Genomic DNA, 18,787 nt, shown 5'->3' with positions numbered 1-18,787 from the left:
AATTATTTTAATCTCCTTCAGGATTCAAAACATGCTATCAAATACAAAGTTTTTAAAACATGTGCCTTTCTTTTCACAGCTGTGCCTTCCCTCTGCCAACTGATATTCAGAAAGCCAACTTCTAACACTTATATGATTCGTAATGTTTTGAAACAAGAAATCTGTTTCTTCTGCTTTTCTTTTCCACAATGATTCTTGCCATTCAGAAGTTATCTGTCTAGAATACCAAAGATAAAGCATGGATTCTACAATGTAGTGCTTAAACAATTGCTTTCCAAGTTCGAGTGCCAAAATTACTTACATGATGAGTAGCAGGTGACGGATGTCCTTCAGATGGTCTATGGTTATTGCTCAGGTGTAGACAGCTCAGCCTCGTGGTGCCTCTCAACTCTGCAAATCCATTTACCACCCTGTGGGATGCTTTAATCTAACTCACCCAGGTCTAAGCTGAGCATGCCAGCTTATATCTGGTTATCTGTTGTCATCTTTTCCTCAATATGGATAGTGTTGTGAATACAGCTGGCTGGGATTATGGCTATAACAAGGAAAGAGTTGAGACAGTGTGAACAACTCAGTCTGGTGTCGCATCCTAATGTGGATGAGATTCAAAAATTCTGCCCCAGTAGTCACTACACAGTGCCTAAATTGTTGTATTAACAGATAACACACTGAAAAAGCACTTCTACCTCAGGAAGGCAGAGGGCAACTGAGTTGAATATATGAAACAAACCTGTACATTAAGATATTCCTAATAAACTAAACACTACTTGACTTCATATGAACATCATAATGCATAGAAAAATATATGAATGCCTAGAATGTAGAATGAAGAAAAAAGAATAAATAAACTAATAATGTTAAAATCAAAACCAGTCGTCAGTCAGTATCCATCAGCAAAACAAAGTCAAGATAACAGAGAAGAGAAAGAAGAGCTGTAGTCACTGATATTATTGGGAAACTTGCTGTTCCAGATCACAGCTATTTCTAGCCTAAAGGTACATATGCAAATATTTAATAAATTCCTGATTTCTGTTTAATAAAATATTTAGTTAGTAACCAAGTTTTATTGCAAAGGAAATGCAATCTTTATCACTGAATCTTAGATACAAGTCCTAGATATAAGTCTTAGAGATATTATGAAAGGTATCGAAAAAGGCTGTACTTATCGCATTTTAATATCAACTTTGATAAAGAAATTTAAGAGTAAGGACTGAATGATATAAACAGAAGAACACAAGAGCTCTCTATTTATGTGAAAATAATTTAGAAGAAAATACTATTCAAAGCTACTGATATTAAGTAAAAATATGCTGCCATTTTTACTAGAAACTACAATCAAGTTCTAGTTTTATTTCCTATGTAAGACATTAGTAGCAGAAAATAATTAAGAATATTAACCAATATTAATCGATATTAGTCATATAAATAAACATCTAACAGATAATTTAATTATAATAAACTAACAAAAAATCACTTTTCCCATAGCAGTAGTATATTTATTGTGCTGAAATCAGGAGGCAGGGAATGGATAGCTCTGGGGAACCAGTACAGAATGTTCACAAAGATTTACAAATCTCTAGTCATTACACACTGAGGAGCAAAAACAAAGGTGTTGAATCCTCGTAGACCAAACTATGTGTGCTGCATATTTTCTGTAATTCTCATAACTGCATGCCTTTGGGGGAAGGTATATAATTTTAATGCACAATAAATATTTTATAGTTTACAAAATATTCTGAAATCGTTTGTACAAACAGCATACATCCTACACATGCAGTTTTGACATGTTGAAATACTTAGAAATATTCATGCTATATTTGTCACATTTTCTCTTTTCTATAACGATCCCTCTGTGACATCCTCTAACAATTTAACCTATGTAATGAAACATGGTACAAGTTTTCTTTCCCACTTTATTTCTAGTTTTTTTTTCATTTCTACTGTATGAAATACTTCATTTGTAAATAGCAAATTTAACTTGATAGCTCTGACAACTCTCACTGTTACTCATTTTGTGTTTTAACAATTAATACTTTATAACATCACACAATGAATTTAACCACTGAATTTAACGATCTTTAGCACCAAGGAGTCAAGGATATTGCACCAAAATGGGTTTACACTTCATATTTTTGTTAATAAATAAGATTTTGCAACTTAGTCACAAGGGAAATATCACTCCAAAATTAAACACATTGAGAGAGAAGGAGAGTTTCACAGAAATGTCGGTGTATGCTATTTGTTAAAAAACAAACAATACTAGTGGATTCAAAAGTTAAAATTAAAATTTACATTAGAGGACTCCTTGATTTGTTAATTAAAATTTATTTAAGTGTTCTTTCCAACAGAAGAGGTAGGTATATTTCCACATATGAAAAATCAGTTAACAGCTACAAATCAAAACAAGGAAAGCTTGATAAAAATCAATATACTCTCAGCTAACAGCACACAAATGAACTATCTTGTGATGTTACTAAGGACATGAGTTGCTTCATGTTTCAATCATACAATAATATTAGTTTTCATAATATGCTTCTGCTAGTAATTGGAGTACTCAAAGGCTGCCTTTTCATTACAAAAATTGTTTCCCACAGTGATTTGTGCTGAGAGTCATGGAGACTTTTGGGTCACTAGACAGGATTTTACTGTAATTCTTTCTTATTTTCACCAACACCATCATCATCAAGCCTCTAAGATTCTACAGAGATCAGCAGCTTTTTTTTTAAATTTAATTACAACCAAAAAGGTATATTCTGACTAGAGGTGGAGAGATTTGACCATTCTGGTCAACCAATGAATTCAAATGCACAAATTTAAATGTATCCAGATTTCCAGCTTTGGACAAGAAAATGTAAGGTAACTGATTTTAATCAATTGGTAACTGGTAATTGAGACAAATAAAAATTTCATAAAAACTCTGTGATTGTCTAAAATTCAGACTGAAGGACGAATGAATGTCGGATACAAGAAAATTTCCCTCCTTAGACAAGTGGATGTGAACAGAGGGAGAGTGTCCAAAGTCACATTAGGACTGCTTTGGTCTGGACAACATCAAGGCTAATAAAAAAGAAGGTTTAAAATAAAAACTTCATAAATAAAACATCCGGGTATTGTATTTAACACTTTACTCAGTCTAAAGATTACTTGTACATAAAGTACATTTGCCTTTTCTCCCCACCCCCGACTCTCCTTTGCTTCTGTTTTCCCTGAAATTTTATATGACATTAGATTTTCCTCACTGTCAACAACAGTTAAGGCCCAGTTCAATTTACTCTCCTTTTGCTTTTCCATTTTTCTGATTTTTTCCATTTTCTATCACTAGCTGCTTTTCTGATTTGTTCACACCATTTGCTGAAATACCATTCATGGTTGTTTTTCCAGCTTTTTGTTTCTTAGGTTCATTGTATGTCCGAACGTAGAAGTTGAGAAAGAGAAATATGAAGCTGATTGCATAGGCAATTAGAGCCCAGTGCATCCATTTGGGGAAGGGGCAGTCAGTGTAAAGAGACAGAGCTGTGTGCCCAATGGTCACATGGAACTGAACCTGAAAAGCAAAAACAGTGAGCGATGTATTTAATCTGAATGGTAAACAACTTTTAACAACAACATCAGAATTTTCTACGTAGCTACTATTGGCCCAAATATTCCACACTGCTCAAAATGTTTAATAGTACTGTAGTTCCATCTCATTCAGATTATAGCTCAAATACCATCTCCGCAGCCTGAGGTCTCTAAATCCTGTTACCCACAGGGTGTGTGTGTGTGTGTGTGTGTGTTTAGAGAAGAATGGTAACCATTTGAAGCTGTCTTCTGTCTCTGCTGACTTCTTTACTGTCTACCTTTCCATCGGAATATAATTCCAGAAGGTGGGGCTCTGCCTTGTTCAAGGATGATTCTTGAGTTCTTGCCAAAGACTGCAGTGTTTGGATTATTTGAATATTTGTTGAATAATGTTATAAGAGGAAATCAATGGCCTAAAAGAGTGAAGCTGTAGTATCAGAGGCTCTTTGTCCCCCCCCCCCCACATTTCAGACTGACTTTTGTCTGCCAAAGCATCAGCAAGCAGGAACGTCTATTTGAAAAATGAACTTATCAAATGGCTCATCATTTATCTCTTACAGAGTAGAAAGAAAAAATTTCTATCTATATGAATACTATTCTTTAAAATCGAATGTTCTGATAAAATTTGGTATTACCTGAAGTAAACATAAAAATAATTAACTTCATTTTAATAGTTCTTCAAAAGAGAAAAGCCAAAACTTAGATGCTTAAAATAATTTTGAATTCTGGTATATTAATAGGTGAGTGGTTTGTGACGTACGAGTTAGAAATTCTATGGTATTAACTTTTTATAAGATTAACTTAATTAACTGTTATGAGAACTTCTGGCTTGGAAATACAAATTGAACATTCTAGTTGGAATGGGCTAGTATGGCTTCTTTTTTAAGAACAGCATGACCAATACTGTTATGTTAAATATTATTAAAATAATTTATTCCACATAAGCCAGAAATTTGTATCAATCAAACAACCTTTTCTAGTTTCCCATGGCAAAAATCCAAATTTTACAAACTCTTGGTTTCATAATGATTCTTAGAACCTGCACTACAGAAAAAGGGTGTGTAAAAGGGCGTGAACTGAGTCTGGCATTACTCAAGGAGAGCAGGGCCAGGCTCCAGCCAAATAGATAAAATACTTCACATGATTTTGGTCATCTCTTCATTTTCTAAAGACAATTTACAAATTGCTGAGAAAAATGAACTATACAAACTGTATAAACAGCTTACACAAAAACTCGAGGAAGCTTCCTATAGCATTTTGGTTACACATGAATTCTTTACACCCAGCATTCCCCAAAGGTTGTGCTTCCTGTTTGGTTAGGTAGCTGTTTAGCAACTTAAAGCAGAGATGGTAATGTTTCCAAAATGTGATTCCACTGATAAAATTGTGTACACTCTATGATTAAAGCAAATTATAATAAATTCTAAAGCTTGGAGATTAACTACCACTTTGGTTTGGGTTCTTAGTTTGATTATAGGCCAGTGCGAAGCTCTGGATGATGCTCTATGCGTGTACTCAGATGCTATAAGAAGTCCTACTGGGAAAGTGCTGAAAACTCTTCTGAAGACTAGCATTTGAAATGCCTGTCTCTGTTCTCTAAAGACAGGATTTTAAGAGAATTAAGAGGTGTTCCCTGGTTCTTATTCCATTCCTTGGCTCTGTGTCTTCCTTACAATTTTACATTCAAAGTATATGAGATTTGTTAACAAGAACTAAAAAGTGGTATAAAAATAAGACAATTTGGAGTTGGGATTGTAGCTCAGTGGTAGAGCTATTGCCTTGCATGTGTGAGGCACTAAGTTAAATCCCCAACACCATGTAGAACTAAAAAAAAATAAAAGTATTGTGTCATCTACAACTAAATATATATATATATATATATATATATATATATATATATATATATATTTTTTTTTTAAAAATATGAAAATTTAAGCAGGACAAGATGAAGAGAGGTAATAAATTTTTAAATTAAAAAGTCATTCAAGGGCTGGGATTGTGGCTTAGTGGTACAACGCACGTGCAAGACGCTGAGTTCGATCCTCAGTACCACATAAAAATAAATAAATAAAATAAAGGTATTGTGTCCAACCAGAACTAAAAAAAAATTAAAAAATAAAAAGTCACTTAAGAGCAAGGTATGGTGGTGCATGTCTATAACCCCAGCAGCTTGGGAGGCTGAGGCAGGAAGTTTGCAAGTTTAAAGCCAACCTCAGCAACTTACTGAGGCCCTAAGAAACTTAGATCCTGTCTCTACATAAAATATAAAAAAGGATGGGGATGTTGCTCAGTGGTTAGGTGCCTGGGTTCAATCCTCCAAAACAAAAAAATAAAAATAAAAATTACTCAAGGAAAAAAAATACTATAACTTTTCTAGTCATACATGAATTTATGTACATTGTGGTATACTAAGATCTTTAACCATCCATTTCACAGGTATTTTTAAAGAATGTTTCTCTTAGAGGATAAGTGCTAGATGGAGCCTTTAAGGACTCTATAAAATAGGCAAGTAGTAGCCATGGCCAATAAACCTATGAATAGGTAGGTTAGAACCAAGCAGTCTCAATACTATAGCTAGAGGATGAAGTTAATTTTACAGTAGAAAATTGCCTAAGATGACTTAGCACTTTACAATGAATAATATTCAAACTCAGTTAAGTATTTCAGCAGAAGAAACTGTAAAAGTATTTAACTCACCAGCTGCAACATGGTTAGGTATCGTTTCCACCAAAGATACTTCTGAATCCACGGGCCAAAGGCGGTTAACCCATAGTATGAGTACATAATCACATGGATGAAGGAATTCATCTGGGCTCCGAAAAACGCTATAGGAAATAAAAGGTAATTCCAAGATACAGAAAATGTTACTAGACAATAAACCATTGAGATAAAAAAATAAATGATTCCACGTTATTTTCTAACATTTAATTTTGGGGGACAGCCAAGGATTAAAAGACAAAGTAATACTAACAAAAACTCCTTATCTCAAATTAAGGTAGACATTTTTAAAGTTTAGATTTAAGTTTTTATCATATAAAGGAAAATATGTGCTGCTCAGATGCAAAGGACTTTTAAAGAGGTACTCCAGTTAAAACTTACCTCTTTTGAAAGTCCTGACACAACACTATTGCCTTTAGTCCTTTTAATTCTAATATTCTCAATTAAATAAAAGGTTATGGTACATATGAAAGTTTATGTGGACTTATAACTGTTCCATTTTGTTGTCTTTAGATGTGCCAATGTACATCTCAACAACAAAATAGTATGTCTTAGGTTTCTATATAATTTTAAACATGACAGCACTACACACATTGAATAAACTGTTTAGTTTATTTAACTCTACAAAGATATTCCAGTTGGTCTAAATCAATGGCATTCTTTCTTTTCAAAATATTAACTATATCAGTGACTTATGGGCTCAGTGCAGTTACTAATTTTCTTTTTAAACAACAAAGCTGGACTTAAACTGTATTATTTTATTAAATGGGCCCCCCCCAACAATAAATTATAAGTATGAACTTCTAAGTTGCCAATCTCCATGTGGTCATGGAAAGAAAGCTGCATGGTGAACTGTACTACAGCGACTTGTACCATGGTCCTCATTAGAGAAATGCTCTCTTTCCAGTTTAAAGATGTGAATTATCCTTACATTCCAGGCATTTGCAAAGACTGGAAACAGATCTCCACCAAACTAAATTCATATCCTCCTTAGCATTAAGGAGGCCATATTAAAATTTCACTTAAATAATAACCAAAAAGGTCATTTAAGGCCTACATTAGAGCAAGAATGAGTGATGGGCTTGTTTTGCAGATGAAATCGTCAGACTAAGAATTCTGTTTTCGTGTCTTTAGGATCAGAACTACTAGAACTGTTCCACATCAAAATATTATTTTCTGAATTCAGGCTTGTTTTAGGCTCATCCCTGGGATAAATCTTTAGGTGTCAAAGAGTCACAGATAAGAAACTATAGCTTTACTTTCTTCCATTTAAAAAAAAAAATGAACACAGAGATGACTAACCATTCAAGGTAGTGAAATGATATGCCAGATAAAATCACCAGTTCTTGGTACTTTCCACCCAACACATTTATACATCACTTAACACATGAAGATCTACTCCTGAAAATGCTCACCTTGTCCCCCTGCGACCCATTTAATTCCAATCCACCACAAGGTAAACATGGTACAGTGGTGATACACATGAAGGAAAGAAACCTGATTGTTTTTCTTCCTTAGGATAAAAAACACTGTGTCCAAATACTCAACTCCTTTAGATATAAAGTACCACCACAAAGCAGCAGCTATCTGTAAAAAGAAAGGAAAAGCATGTTGTAAATAACAAATGATACTATTGTGTGGGTTTCGATTCAATGCAAATAAACTTCAAATATATTACACCACATGTACAAGGTATGAAATAATTTATACAACTAGGTATCATCACACAGTGTTAAACTGCTGAATATAGAGCTGTAAACATATTCACACTGCTATGCTTTTCAACTTGGTAGAGAAACTGAGATGTTTACTTTGTAAAGACCCTTAGGTTTTTTACATAGCGTCTGCCACACTCCCAATAAACCTGCAGTAAGTTTATGCACCAACTGGTCTCTGTCAGTGTCTGGCTCTCTCATTTTTTTTTAAATTTTTTATTAGTTGCTCAAAACATTACAATAATCTTGACATATCATACATTTGATTCAAATGGGGTACGTAATCTTAATCTTATTTTTCCACGTGTATAGATTGCAGGATCCCATTGGTTATACAGACACGTTTATACATAGGGCCATACTAGTGTCTATTGTATTGTGGCTCTCTCATTTTAATATGTACAATAAAGAAAGTGTCCAATCATGGCGGCTTCTTATAAGATAGTAAAATCTTAAAAATGATAAACTGAAGTGAAAAACCAAAAACAAATATTTCCTAGGTTATAAATATAATCCTGCTTACATGAATAAGTCTTGTGTTTTCCTAGGCTCTAATTAAGACACCAGATGGTGTGGAAAGATTACATTATGGGCTGAGATTAAGGATCCGGTAAGAGGTGACCTCTGTATACAAGTTTTAAAACATTTTAGAAAAATTCTATAATGATAACCACAATGACCTTTGTGTAGAACATAACTAAAATTGATAAACTTTTGTGTTAGAGGCTTGACAGATTGATTCATAAATAGGCTTAGAAATTTTAGAATTGTATCTAGAGGATGTCATGGTGTTTGTTGTTGTTGTTTTTTTTTTTTTTTGCTTTTGTATGTGTATATGTGTGGGTTCTGTTTTTGTTTTTTCCTTTTTCTGGTGCTAGGGATCAAACCTAGGGCCTGGCACATACAAGCACACTGCTTTACCACTGAATTATAACCACAGCCCCCAAATAACAACTTTAAAATGTAGGGAAAGAGGAAAGAGAAAGATCCATTAAAAATATCTTGTGATTATAGATTGAGAATTTATTGAATTGGCTTGAACATATTGTGGAAAATGATAAAATTGGTTAAAATAGGCTTGACATGCTCTGCTCATAGCAATGCTACATTTACTATTCATGATCACGGTAGTACTTTAAAGTAACTATAATCATTATGACATAGTGAACTTCAGGAGGAAATAATGTCTTATTTTTCCTCAATATGGGTCTCTAAATTTGCCACAAAATAATAAATAATTATTTTCCTTAGTTTATAAACTGCATTAGGTATCTTTGATTACACCAAAGTGAAAAGTAATACTTCTTGGCTACATAACAAGGTATATAAAAATGAGTGAAATATTCATTATACTGCACCCAAACACTAGAGGAGAGCAGTAGGGGAAAGATTCACAATGCAATCTGTATAAATCTCAGGTTCTTTCTCCCATATTACAATTCTCACAATGGCCATATTTTTTTAAGAACTGAAGTTAATGCATGTCAAGAGGGCAGGTTCACAATTAAGAGTGGTAATTTTGAAACTCTCTCCTAAAAATATTTATAAGTCGTGCCACTTAAAGGGTTTTGCCAAGTGTACTTCCAGGAAAAAGCCAGACATTGCCACCTCAATGGTAGCTGTCTACTGAGGACAGCATCTGGTCATGTGGTTATCAGAAGGAATTTTTTTCCTGGCCAGGAAATTCTCAGCTACATCACAAGTCTTCTTTTCTTTTAACCACTTATTTACATGCTGACTGTCAGCTTCCCTACCCTCACTAGACTGCCAGCTCCACTAAGGGAGAGACCTCACCTGTCTCCACATGTGGTCCCAGTGCCCCCCACAGTATCTGCATACAGGGGATGCTTAGCATGTATTTTCTGAATGAGTAAAACCACATGACAACCAAAGGGGTGATTTTTTATTAATCCATAAGCCTTTTACTAAGGAAACAAATATATGGACTAAAATGGTAATATATGAACATAAATTGCACATTAAAGCAATTTGGTCTTGAGTCTTCGTGAATATTGAGGTTTATGTTGTCCAAACTCCCATGACAGAAAGCTGCTTTTCTTAAAGGAAGCTACTATAGGTTATATACTATTTCTATATATATTACATATAAGGTAAAACAGAAAACAGATGCTATATAAATTTTATGTTATATGTAATTTTTCATATAAGCCACAGTATATAAAATAGTTCATTAAATACTTAATAATTTGTTGTTTCTCCCACTTAAATTAAATAGTAATTTGATTAATGTAGATGATTGAAAAATAAAATATAACATATTACTAGTGGTTTATTTTTCTACAGATGTAATAAAAAATGAATTCACATCTGTATAAATTGTGTTGTGCTTGTTTTCCTAAATACTATATAGTTCATAAAACATTTTCTTTTCCTCAGACTTTTTAACAAATGAATCAGGCTTTCATAAAGAGTTTCTAATTCTTAATCAAAAATAACTAAAATCTAAAATAATATCTTTACATAAAATGGTACCTTTTTTCCTTTTTTAATACTGCAGTCTAGTAATCCAATTCTTATTCACTCTCACGCAACCAAATTAAAAAAAAAAACATACTAGAGGTATGAAAACCAATTTTCAATTATGTGCTTGTAAGTAAAAGCATAGCATTATTGACTTAGCACCCAGTCTAATTTCACTACCAAGCCACAGTACATTTTTCACTGATGAGGGCCTATGAAACTAAGCCACTTTTATTAATTTTAAGTATTTTTAATGTACTTACCCTGACTTCATTAACGTTATTAGAATAATCCACAGTCTGGCAAATATAGCTATATCCTGCATTATATGATCCCATGAATAACTGGAAAAAATGAAATAATATTTGAAGGAAAGTTTTAGTAGATTCAGCAACAAAAATAAAAAATTTGAGGAACAGACGAACTCTAGATAGGGCAAAGGGGTTGGAGGGGAAGGGAGAGGGCATGGGGTTATTAATGATGGTAGAATGTGATGATCATTATAGCACAGGTATGAAGTACATTACAGTACAGGTATAAAGACACGAATTGGTGTGAATATACTGTGTATACAACCAGAGATATGAACAAGTGTGTTCTATATGTATAATAAGAATTGTAATACATTCTGCTGTCATATATAAATAAAAAATAAGTTTTAAAAACTACTAAAAAATTTAACTACAAATAAAAAATTAAAAATCTGATATATAACTTATCAAATTAATTTAAAAGCAACATTTTCTTTAAAAATTTAAATTATATTAAATACTGCAGTTTAAGTTAAAAAAAGAAATGTAACCTCTAGACTGAAACATCAACTCTATCTACTTTGTAATATTAAGAAGTTTTAAAGCCAAACTTGGATCCAAGAGTAGTCCTGTCTTAATGGGTTTCTATCCTGGATATGTTTGTTTGCAGCTAACAAATTAGGTAAAAGTATCCAAGTAAACCAAATGAAAGTTTTTATGAAGCTGAGACTCTGTAGGCTAAACTGACAATGAAGAAAGATTCTTTTTTGTAGAAGAATTACTGTTTGTTGTTGTAGCATCACTAGTCAGTTCTCTGGGATAACAGAGTTTCATGAGTCTCTTAGGAAACAAATTCCTTACACTCTTGCAACTTTATAAAAAAACAAATGTGTCAATCAGTTTTCAGGATTTCCTTTCAAAAGTTCATGGAGAATTTGCTGATGCCCAGAAATGTACAAAATGATTAGTAGGAACAGTTGTATTCCAGGTAACACATTTCAGTTCTAACCCAAAATACATTATATGATAGGACTGAACTTCAAGTTGGTACTTATATCTATTTTGATCAGTTACAAAACCTGAAACTAATGAATAATAATTTAAGTAAATATTTACTGAGTACCTAACATGTATCAAACACTATGAAAAGGTTATCTCACTTAACTCTGATACTAACCCCAAAAGGGAAGTATTTCGTTCATGTTAGAAATAGAGGAGCCAAAAGAAGGGGGTTAAACAACTTCCAGTGTCAAAACTGTTGATAACAAACAGAAAGCTTAGAATTAACTCTCTGGTTCAAAGTTCCATTTTAAACCACTGTCCTGTACTTCATGTTTAATATTTTATTGTCCAACATTTTTCTAAGTGTAAAAAAATTTACTTGTAGAGTAGCTACCTTGAGGTACAAGATTTCAATGATGGGTTTATGCAGTCTCATTTCTTAATTCTCTATAATTCTGAAGAATTATTATAGAATGATCTTAATAAACCTACCTCTCTGAAGATGAAAAGGTTAAGCAAAACCATCCCAAAATTATAGAGAATGAGCACTAAGCGCATCTGAAATGGCTCCCGGTCCTTCATCCACTTTGGACCCAACCACACGAACAGGAGATAAAGAGTGCTTATGCTTAGTGTGGGCCATGGGGACTGCATCAGAGGCCAATCTTCCACGCGTTTATCTACAGAGAGAACACATAACAAAATCCACTAAACCATAGGTGCTTTACAAAATAAAACTTTTAGGAATTAAAATGTTTCACCTTAATTTCCTAGTTTGACCAAAAAAAAAAAAACATGTCCCTGTCTTTTGAGTCCCAGTGAAAATACCTGGTATAAAAACCCAAGAAACAAGACTGATTTCTGCAGTAGCTTTTGAAAATCATTGATTGCTTTATGTTATACATTAAGTTTTATAGAGAACTTGAATAACAAAGTTCATTAAAATACAGGAGAAGAGCCTGAGCTGAAAAGATGATGAAAGACACAGTTCACGAGGGAGTCTACTACCCAGGGAGTCTTGGCTGTATCACTCACATCAAACCCACTCCAGAGTTCAAAATGAACTGAAGTCTCTGAAAGACAGGAGAGAGAACACACCTCACAAGGAGAAAATGACTTAAAAGGTGGTGTAGCTGGCTTCTGTCAAAAGGCCACTATGACCTTTCTGTGATTATTCACTTTTTAAATACTATTTTATCCTTCTATGCTAATTATCCTTCTATGGCCATATGTTGCCATGCCTAAGGCCCCCCATAAAACACAGACTGTCTATCTGCATAGGTCTCTGTTGAATTAGACAAACTCATAATGTCTAAATGCCCTGGTTTGGGTCCCTAGAACAGGAACTGCTGTGATGTCTTTTCCACAAACACTAAGGCAAGTACTGCTTTCAAATGGACTGATGCGAACAGCAAAAGTACTACTAATGGTATAATGCGGGTAACAAAGGAAGGGAGATAAATTAATCTGTAAGGAGATATTACTTTCTAACATCATGGATTATTTCTCACCTTTACTACTCAGAGGAGTCCTATTGACAAAGAAAGTTCTGAGCAGCAAGTAGGAAAAAAAAAATATAGAGAAAAAGGTTTAAAATTTTTCTGGGAATTAAGGGTAGATAAAAATATTCTACCTTTTTTATATTGGTGCCGCACACTGTATCATCCTCTCATTCATCAGAGAAATAGAGAGAGAACTTCCAAAGAGAAGGATAGAGCATGAGTGAGAAGCTGAAGATCTTACAATAAGAAATGTTAAGGGAGGCCAACAGAAGAGTAGAAAGGTGAGACAGGGCCGGCGGGGAATAGACAGGAAAAGGCACTACCAGTGGGCAGACTGGCTGGGCTCTAACACTGGCCCTGCTACTGAGTGTCGGTAGGACCTTAGGGATGCAATCGCTCTTCCTCTCCTTCATCTACAAACACTGAAGGGGTTAGACTGGTGCTTCTCTAGCTTAAATGAGACAAAGAATCATCTACAAAGAATAGTTGAAATGCAGGTTCTGATACAGTAGGTCTGGGAGGCAGCACATTTCTAAGAGAGTATATTTTCTGGGAAGCTCCAATTGAGGCTATGCCACTATCCATGGATCACAATTTAAACAGTAACAAACTAGATGTTCCTTTCAGTTCCATTTAACTTTAAAAACAGTAAGTAGGAAGAAGAATGACTTTAAGGTGAGAAAAATTATAGAAAGGAAATTTTCCTTAGTTAGGGACCCATTCTACACTGACAAGGAACCCACACGTGCTTCTGTTCCATTATGGCACTCACCACGTTACCCTGAGACCCTCCTTCAAGCTGTAACCTCTCTAAAGACAGGGGCTGGGAACTTTGTTCTGTGTTGCAAGGCCTATCAAGGAGCCTAAACATTTACTGGATTTAAAAAAATAAAGAATGGATAATTTTTTCACAGTAGTCCTTTAGGTTCCATCCCTCCTGTCAAATCCAGCAGTATATACACTGAATTCTTACAGTTTCTTCAGTGTCCAGCAACCCTTTCCTGCAACACCTCTCTGACCCTCTTCTGTGGCAGCACAACTTGAACCTCAAACACTGCATCCCAGTATCTGGTGAGTATGTCACGATATACGGCTCAGTGCCCTTTACACCATTGCTTACTCCACAGAGAAAAAGCAATGCCTGGACTGCTTTGCTCATCAACGCAAGCCATTTATTCATTCAGCAACCGCTTAACAAATCCGTTTTCAGCCTATAAAATGCTACATGTGACACCATACCCTTCTCCAAGTAGCCCTTCAGTTCACAAGAGTCAGAGAACTCTCAAAAATTCCACCTCCTACCATTACTATGGACATGGGAGTAATTCTCAGCACGAAACCACAAATGTAACAATGCCCATCCAAATGTTTGCATGAATTTTCCCCAAGTCTTTACATGTTATTATACAAGTCATATGTGTTTTTCTGTACTTACTCGAATATTTCCTTTAGTGTTTCTGCTGAGATTCACATGTCCTACATGACTGCTATGTATTTTTGGATTAAAAAGGCAATGCCTGGACTGGGGTTGTGGCTCAATGGTAGAGTGTATGTCTAGAATGTGTGGGGCATCAGGTTTGATTCCCAGCACCACATGTAAATAAATAAATAAGTATACAAATAAAATAAAGATCCATCAATAATAAAAATATTTTTTAAAAAAAGCAAAAAACAACAACAACAAAAGGACAGTGCCATACAGTGACAGGTCCCCTAAGCCTTGAAACAAACAAAAATTATAATCTACTTTCAGAGGACAGAACTGGTACCAGTGAGAATCATACGGTAATAAATTTCAAATCACTGGATCTTTCATATGTAGAAGGAATTGTCTTCTTTGGTAGTAGGTTCCCCATCCTAACTGTAAATTAAATTTAAGTAAACAAAAGCCAAATATTACAACATATCAACTTCCAAAATAAAAGACATAATAAAAATAATGAAAATTACTAAGAAATATTGTCTTTTACTCTTCCAAATCCTTAAGGGTTAACTCTCTCTCAGGAAATAGTTTCCAGTGAGAATAATTTGACTGTTTCATAAAAAGCTTATGACACGCACGTTAAACTGATCTGTTTACAAACATTCATTTGGTCAGCAATCATAATTTTATCTATATTAAAAGGTCACATAATAGTTACACAACTGTATTTGTCAGAAATGGCAAAGTGTCTCCTAAAAGGAGTTAATTTACTCTATGAATATTATAATGTTTATAAAAGATGTGGACAAACTGGTCCACCTGAAATGGGACTTTCCTTCAATGCCCTCCACCAACACATTTCTATTTCTAATCTGATTTGTATCTTAAGATCACAGAGCAGTGAAGTCAGACAGCTCTATCCCTTCAGAGCTAAGTGGTTTGGGGCAAGTTACTTTGTTCTTGGCCTTTTAAAGTTCATTATCCATCTTAGGAAGAGACAGATGTGATAACTCAACAGCGATGCAACAGAATGAGTATCTGAGGAATGTTTTAAGTACATGGTAGCACGGAAAGAGGACAAGACAGGCTTCAAGAGCAGACATTTGAACTTTTTCTCAAAAGACATTTGCCACCAGATAGGAAGAAAGGTCTTTTTTTCAGTGGGCAAAATTAGAGAAAATTACACAAGTTCCATCAGTAGAATGACAAGGGATACTCAAATGAAAATATCTGAATACCACAGAGAACAGAATGTATAAAAGCAGCCCAGAAACAAAAAATTAAACATTTATTTTGGAACAGAAGGTATCCACAAGGGAAGTAGCGTCAGTGATCCTTTTGAAGGTCTCACAACCCACAGGTTGTAAGAATTCCAGGAGGCTGGATTTCATCACATGGATCATAGAGAGATATGTGCTTTGTTTTAGCTTTTAAAAGATCATGTAGAGGCAGTGAGAGACTGGAGGGAAAGGGGATGTGTCAAGAGGCAGGGAGACCAATCAGATGTATGGTTCCCAAATGCTTGTCTTTGCTAGATTGCACACATAAAATGTGCATGCTTGTTAAAATATAGGTTCCCAGGCCCCACCCCAGATTCAATGAATCAATATCTCTGCAGGCGGGGCCCAACACCATGATCTACTATGGTGATTGCGATAGGCAGGGCAGATACAGAGACCACTATGCAGGATATGACACAGGGACTGCAGTGGTGATGGACAGGGCAGGCAGGTATGGATATTACAAGGGTCAAATCTAGAGTCTCACTATTACAGGTGTGACAGGTGAAAGTAAAAGTTTAAGATTACTCTCAGATTTCCAACCTAGCACAGATGGGGAAGTCATGATTCAGGACAAGAGTACAACAGAAGAGAAGCAGATCTTGGAGGAAATGACCAGGTGAATGTTACACATGTCTTGTTTAAGGTACTCCTGGGACACCTAGGAGGAGGTGGTATCATCAGGCTCTGGAGCTGCAAAGGAACTGCCAGGGCAGCACACCTAGAAAGGAGTTATTGGCCACGAAACTGTACCAGAGTTTGAGGTCACAGGTAAAGAGCACACAGAGGGAAAGAATAAAAATGGAAAAGATTAAACGTGGGGACCCTTGATGGAGAGAGGGGGTGAAAACGGCAGCAAATCAGCCAGGGAGGCAGGAAGAGGGGAAAGGATGTTTCAGAGACCAGGTCAGCAAGAAGCTTCCAAAAGGACAGGGCAGGCAATGGGATCGACAGGGAGGGAATCAACTGTTCTCCACTTTTTCCATTTTAATGAGGGTTGATATGTGAAGATTAAATGAACTAAAGTATGTAGAGTTCCCAGCCCATCATGGACACCACTCCCTCCCCTCCCTCCTTCTGCACCTTACCTTTTCTCTCCCTCACACTGGATGCTCAAGTCAGGAATAATGTGAACCCCGCCCCTTCAAGGGCACACCCCCTGTATCTCCTGCACCACTTCTTCCTGATTATAGACTTTTCTAGGTCTTTGAACATGAACTCTCAAATTGGACTACCAGCATTAGAATCTTTACCTATCAGCTGAATAAACCTCAGGAGTGAGTCAATGTGAAGAGCTAAACCAAATTAAACAACTAAATCAGTATTTGAACTTTGAAGAGTTTACACTGAGAAGACAGAACACTTCATAATTTATACACTAAAATGACAAAAATTTTATGACTTGGTCATAAAATTCCCACAAATTGAATTTTTAATTATGTACAATGGCTGTTTTTAATACTTCTCTTTAAAAGATAATATAAAATGTTATATTTTAATAAAGAATCAAATACTTGTAATCAAATGGTTTTTAAGTAGTCCTAGTAACTTCTACTTATATACAAGCAACTGTAATTCATACAATAAATTACCTTTGTATATTAAAGCAACTTCCTTAAAAGTGACAAATAGGCCTACTTTTTTGGGAAAAACTGGTATCTTTTCAAGCTTTTGGTAATCTAGGATTTTCACTGTCAAAATGCGCTTTCCTCTCAAAAAAGTCTAATCTAGTAAAATTTACTATCATGGCCCAAAAGAAAAAATCACTAATTTAATTTTAATAAATTTTTAAAAATTAGAATATACAAGAAGAGTTATAATATAGAATTAAAATACTAGAAAAATTAAAAAGAAGGAACACATGTTGCAGTAGGAAATAATCTTACATGATAGCTCAGGAAGTCACTAGGAGCAAAAGCAGCTTGGTACAAGGGCAAGGGACAAGAACTGAATTAAGAACTAGATTCTAGCTCTGCATCTAGTCCTGTGGCTATGAACCTGAACTCTCTGGGCCACCGTTTTGTCTTATGTAAATGGGGGTGACCACAGGTTTATCCAAATCACTGCCCTTCTGATTCAGGTAAAATGGTCCACAGTTACTGATCAATATAACATGGTTCTAGGCATTATACAAAGTCCCTGCTAAGTACAATGAAATATTCAATAAAAATACATCACATCTTTTGTTTTTTAGATTAACAATTTCAGCACATTTAAATTCTTTCTTTTTTCCTAATAGCACATAAAACTAGATGGCAAAAGAAACTAAGAATACTCCATTCTCTTGCTATTGAAAGTGTAGTTCTTGTATCAGTAGTTAAATTATCACTTAGAAGCTTCAAAGAAATACAGAATTCCAGGCCTCATCCCAGAACTACTCAGCCAGAATCCTTATTTTAATCAGACTGCAAGATAATTTACATATCAAAATCTAAGAAGAACTGCTCTAGCCGATTCAAGAATATGAGCCTACATTATATATCATGTAATCAAATTCTACCTGAATAAATCAGCCACCTTTTTTTTCTAACAGCATTTATATCTGTTTAATCGACCAGTAACAAAAGAAAAAAACAAGTCTAATACTCACTAGGTACTAAACAGCTTCAGAAGTATATTCGGGCATCAAGAAGTATGTACTATATAATACTCTCCAAAACTCTCCATTCTTCTTTAATAAGTTAAAGCCAATAGTTATGAATCAACTCCTTTTTTTAAAAAAAAATATTTTTTATTCTAATTTGTTATATATGACAGCAGAATGCATTATAATTCATATTACACATATAGAACACAACTTTTCATATCTCTGGTTGTACACAAAGTAGAGTCACACCATTTGTGTCTTCATACA

At 34.7% G+C, this 18,787-nt stretch overlaps 1 protein-coding gene across 1 annotated transcript in view; it reads right to left on the bottom strand.

Annotated features, from left to right (window-relative positions):
* Nucleotides 1-1,531: 1,531 nt before the first annotated feature.
* Nucleotides 1,532-18,787, bottom strand: part of Elovl4 (ELOVL fatty acid elongase 4) — a 28,652-nt gene continuing 11,396 nt past the window's right edge. Inside the window, exons 2-6 of the mRNA XM_026410989.2 lie at nucleotides 12,221-12,408; nucleotides 10,739-10,819; nucleotides 7,695-7,866; nucleotides 6,259-6,386; nucleotides 1,532-3,544 (exon numbers count right to left, since the gene is read on the bottom strand). Of these exons, the coding sequence (XP_026266774.1) occupies nucleotides 3,269-3,544; nucleotides 6,259-6,386; nucleotides 7,695-7,866; nucleotides 10,739-10,819; nucleotides 12,221-12,408 (845 nt within the window). The 3' untranslated portion in view covers nucleotides 1,532-3,268. The remainder of the gene's footprint in view (nucleotides 3,545-6,258; nucleotides 6,387-7,694; nucleotides 7,867-10,738; nucleotides 10,820-12,220; nucleotides 12,409-18,787) is intronic.

This window comes from Urocitellus parryii, chromosome 8 (assembly GCF_045843805.1).
Source record: "Urocitellus parryii isolate mUroPar1 chromosome 8, mUroPar1.hap1, whole genome shotgun sequence".
In the NCBI taxonomy this organism is placed as follows: Eukaryota; Metazoa; Chordata; class Mammalia; order Rodentia; family Sciuridae; genus Urocitellus; species Urocitellus parryii.
The sequence above is the reverse complement of the archived record's forward strand: the minus strand, read 5'-3'. Positions and strand labels throughout refer to the sequence as shown.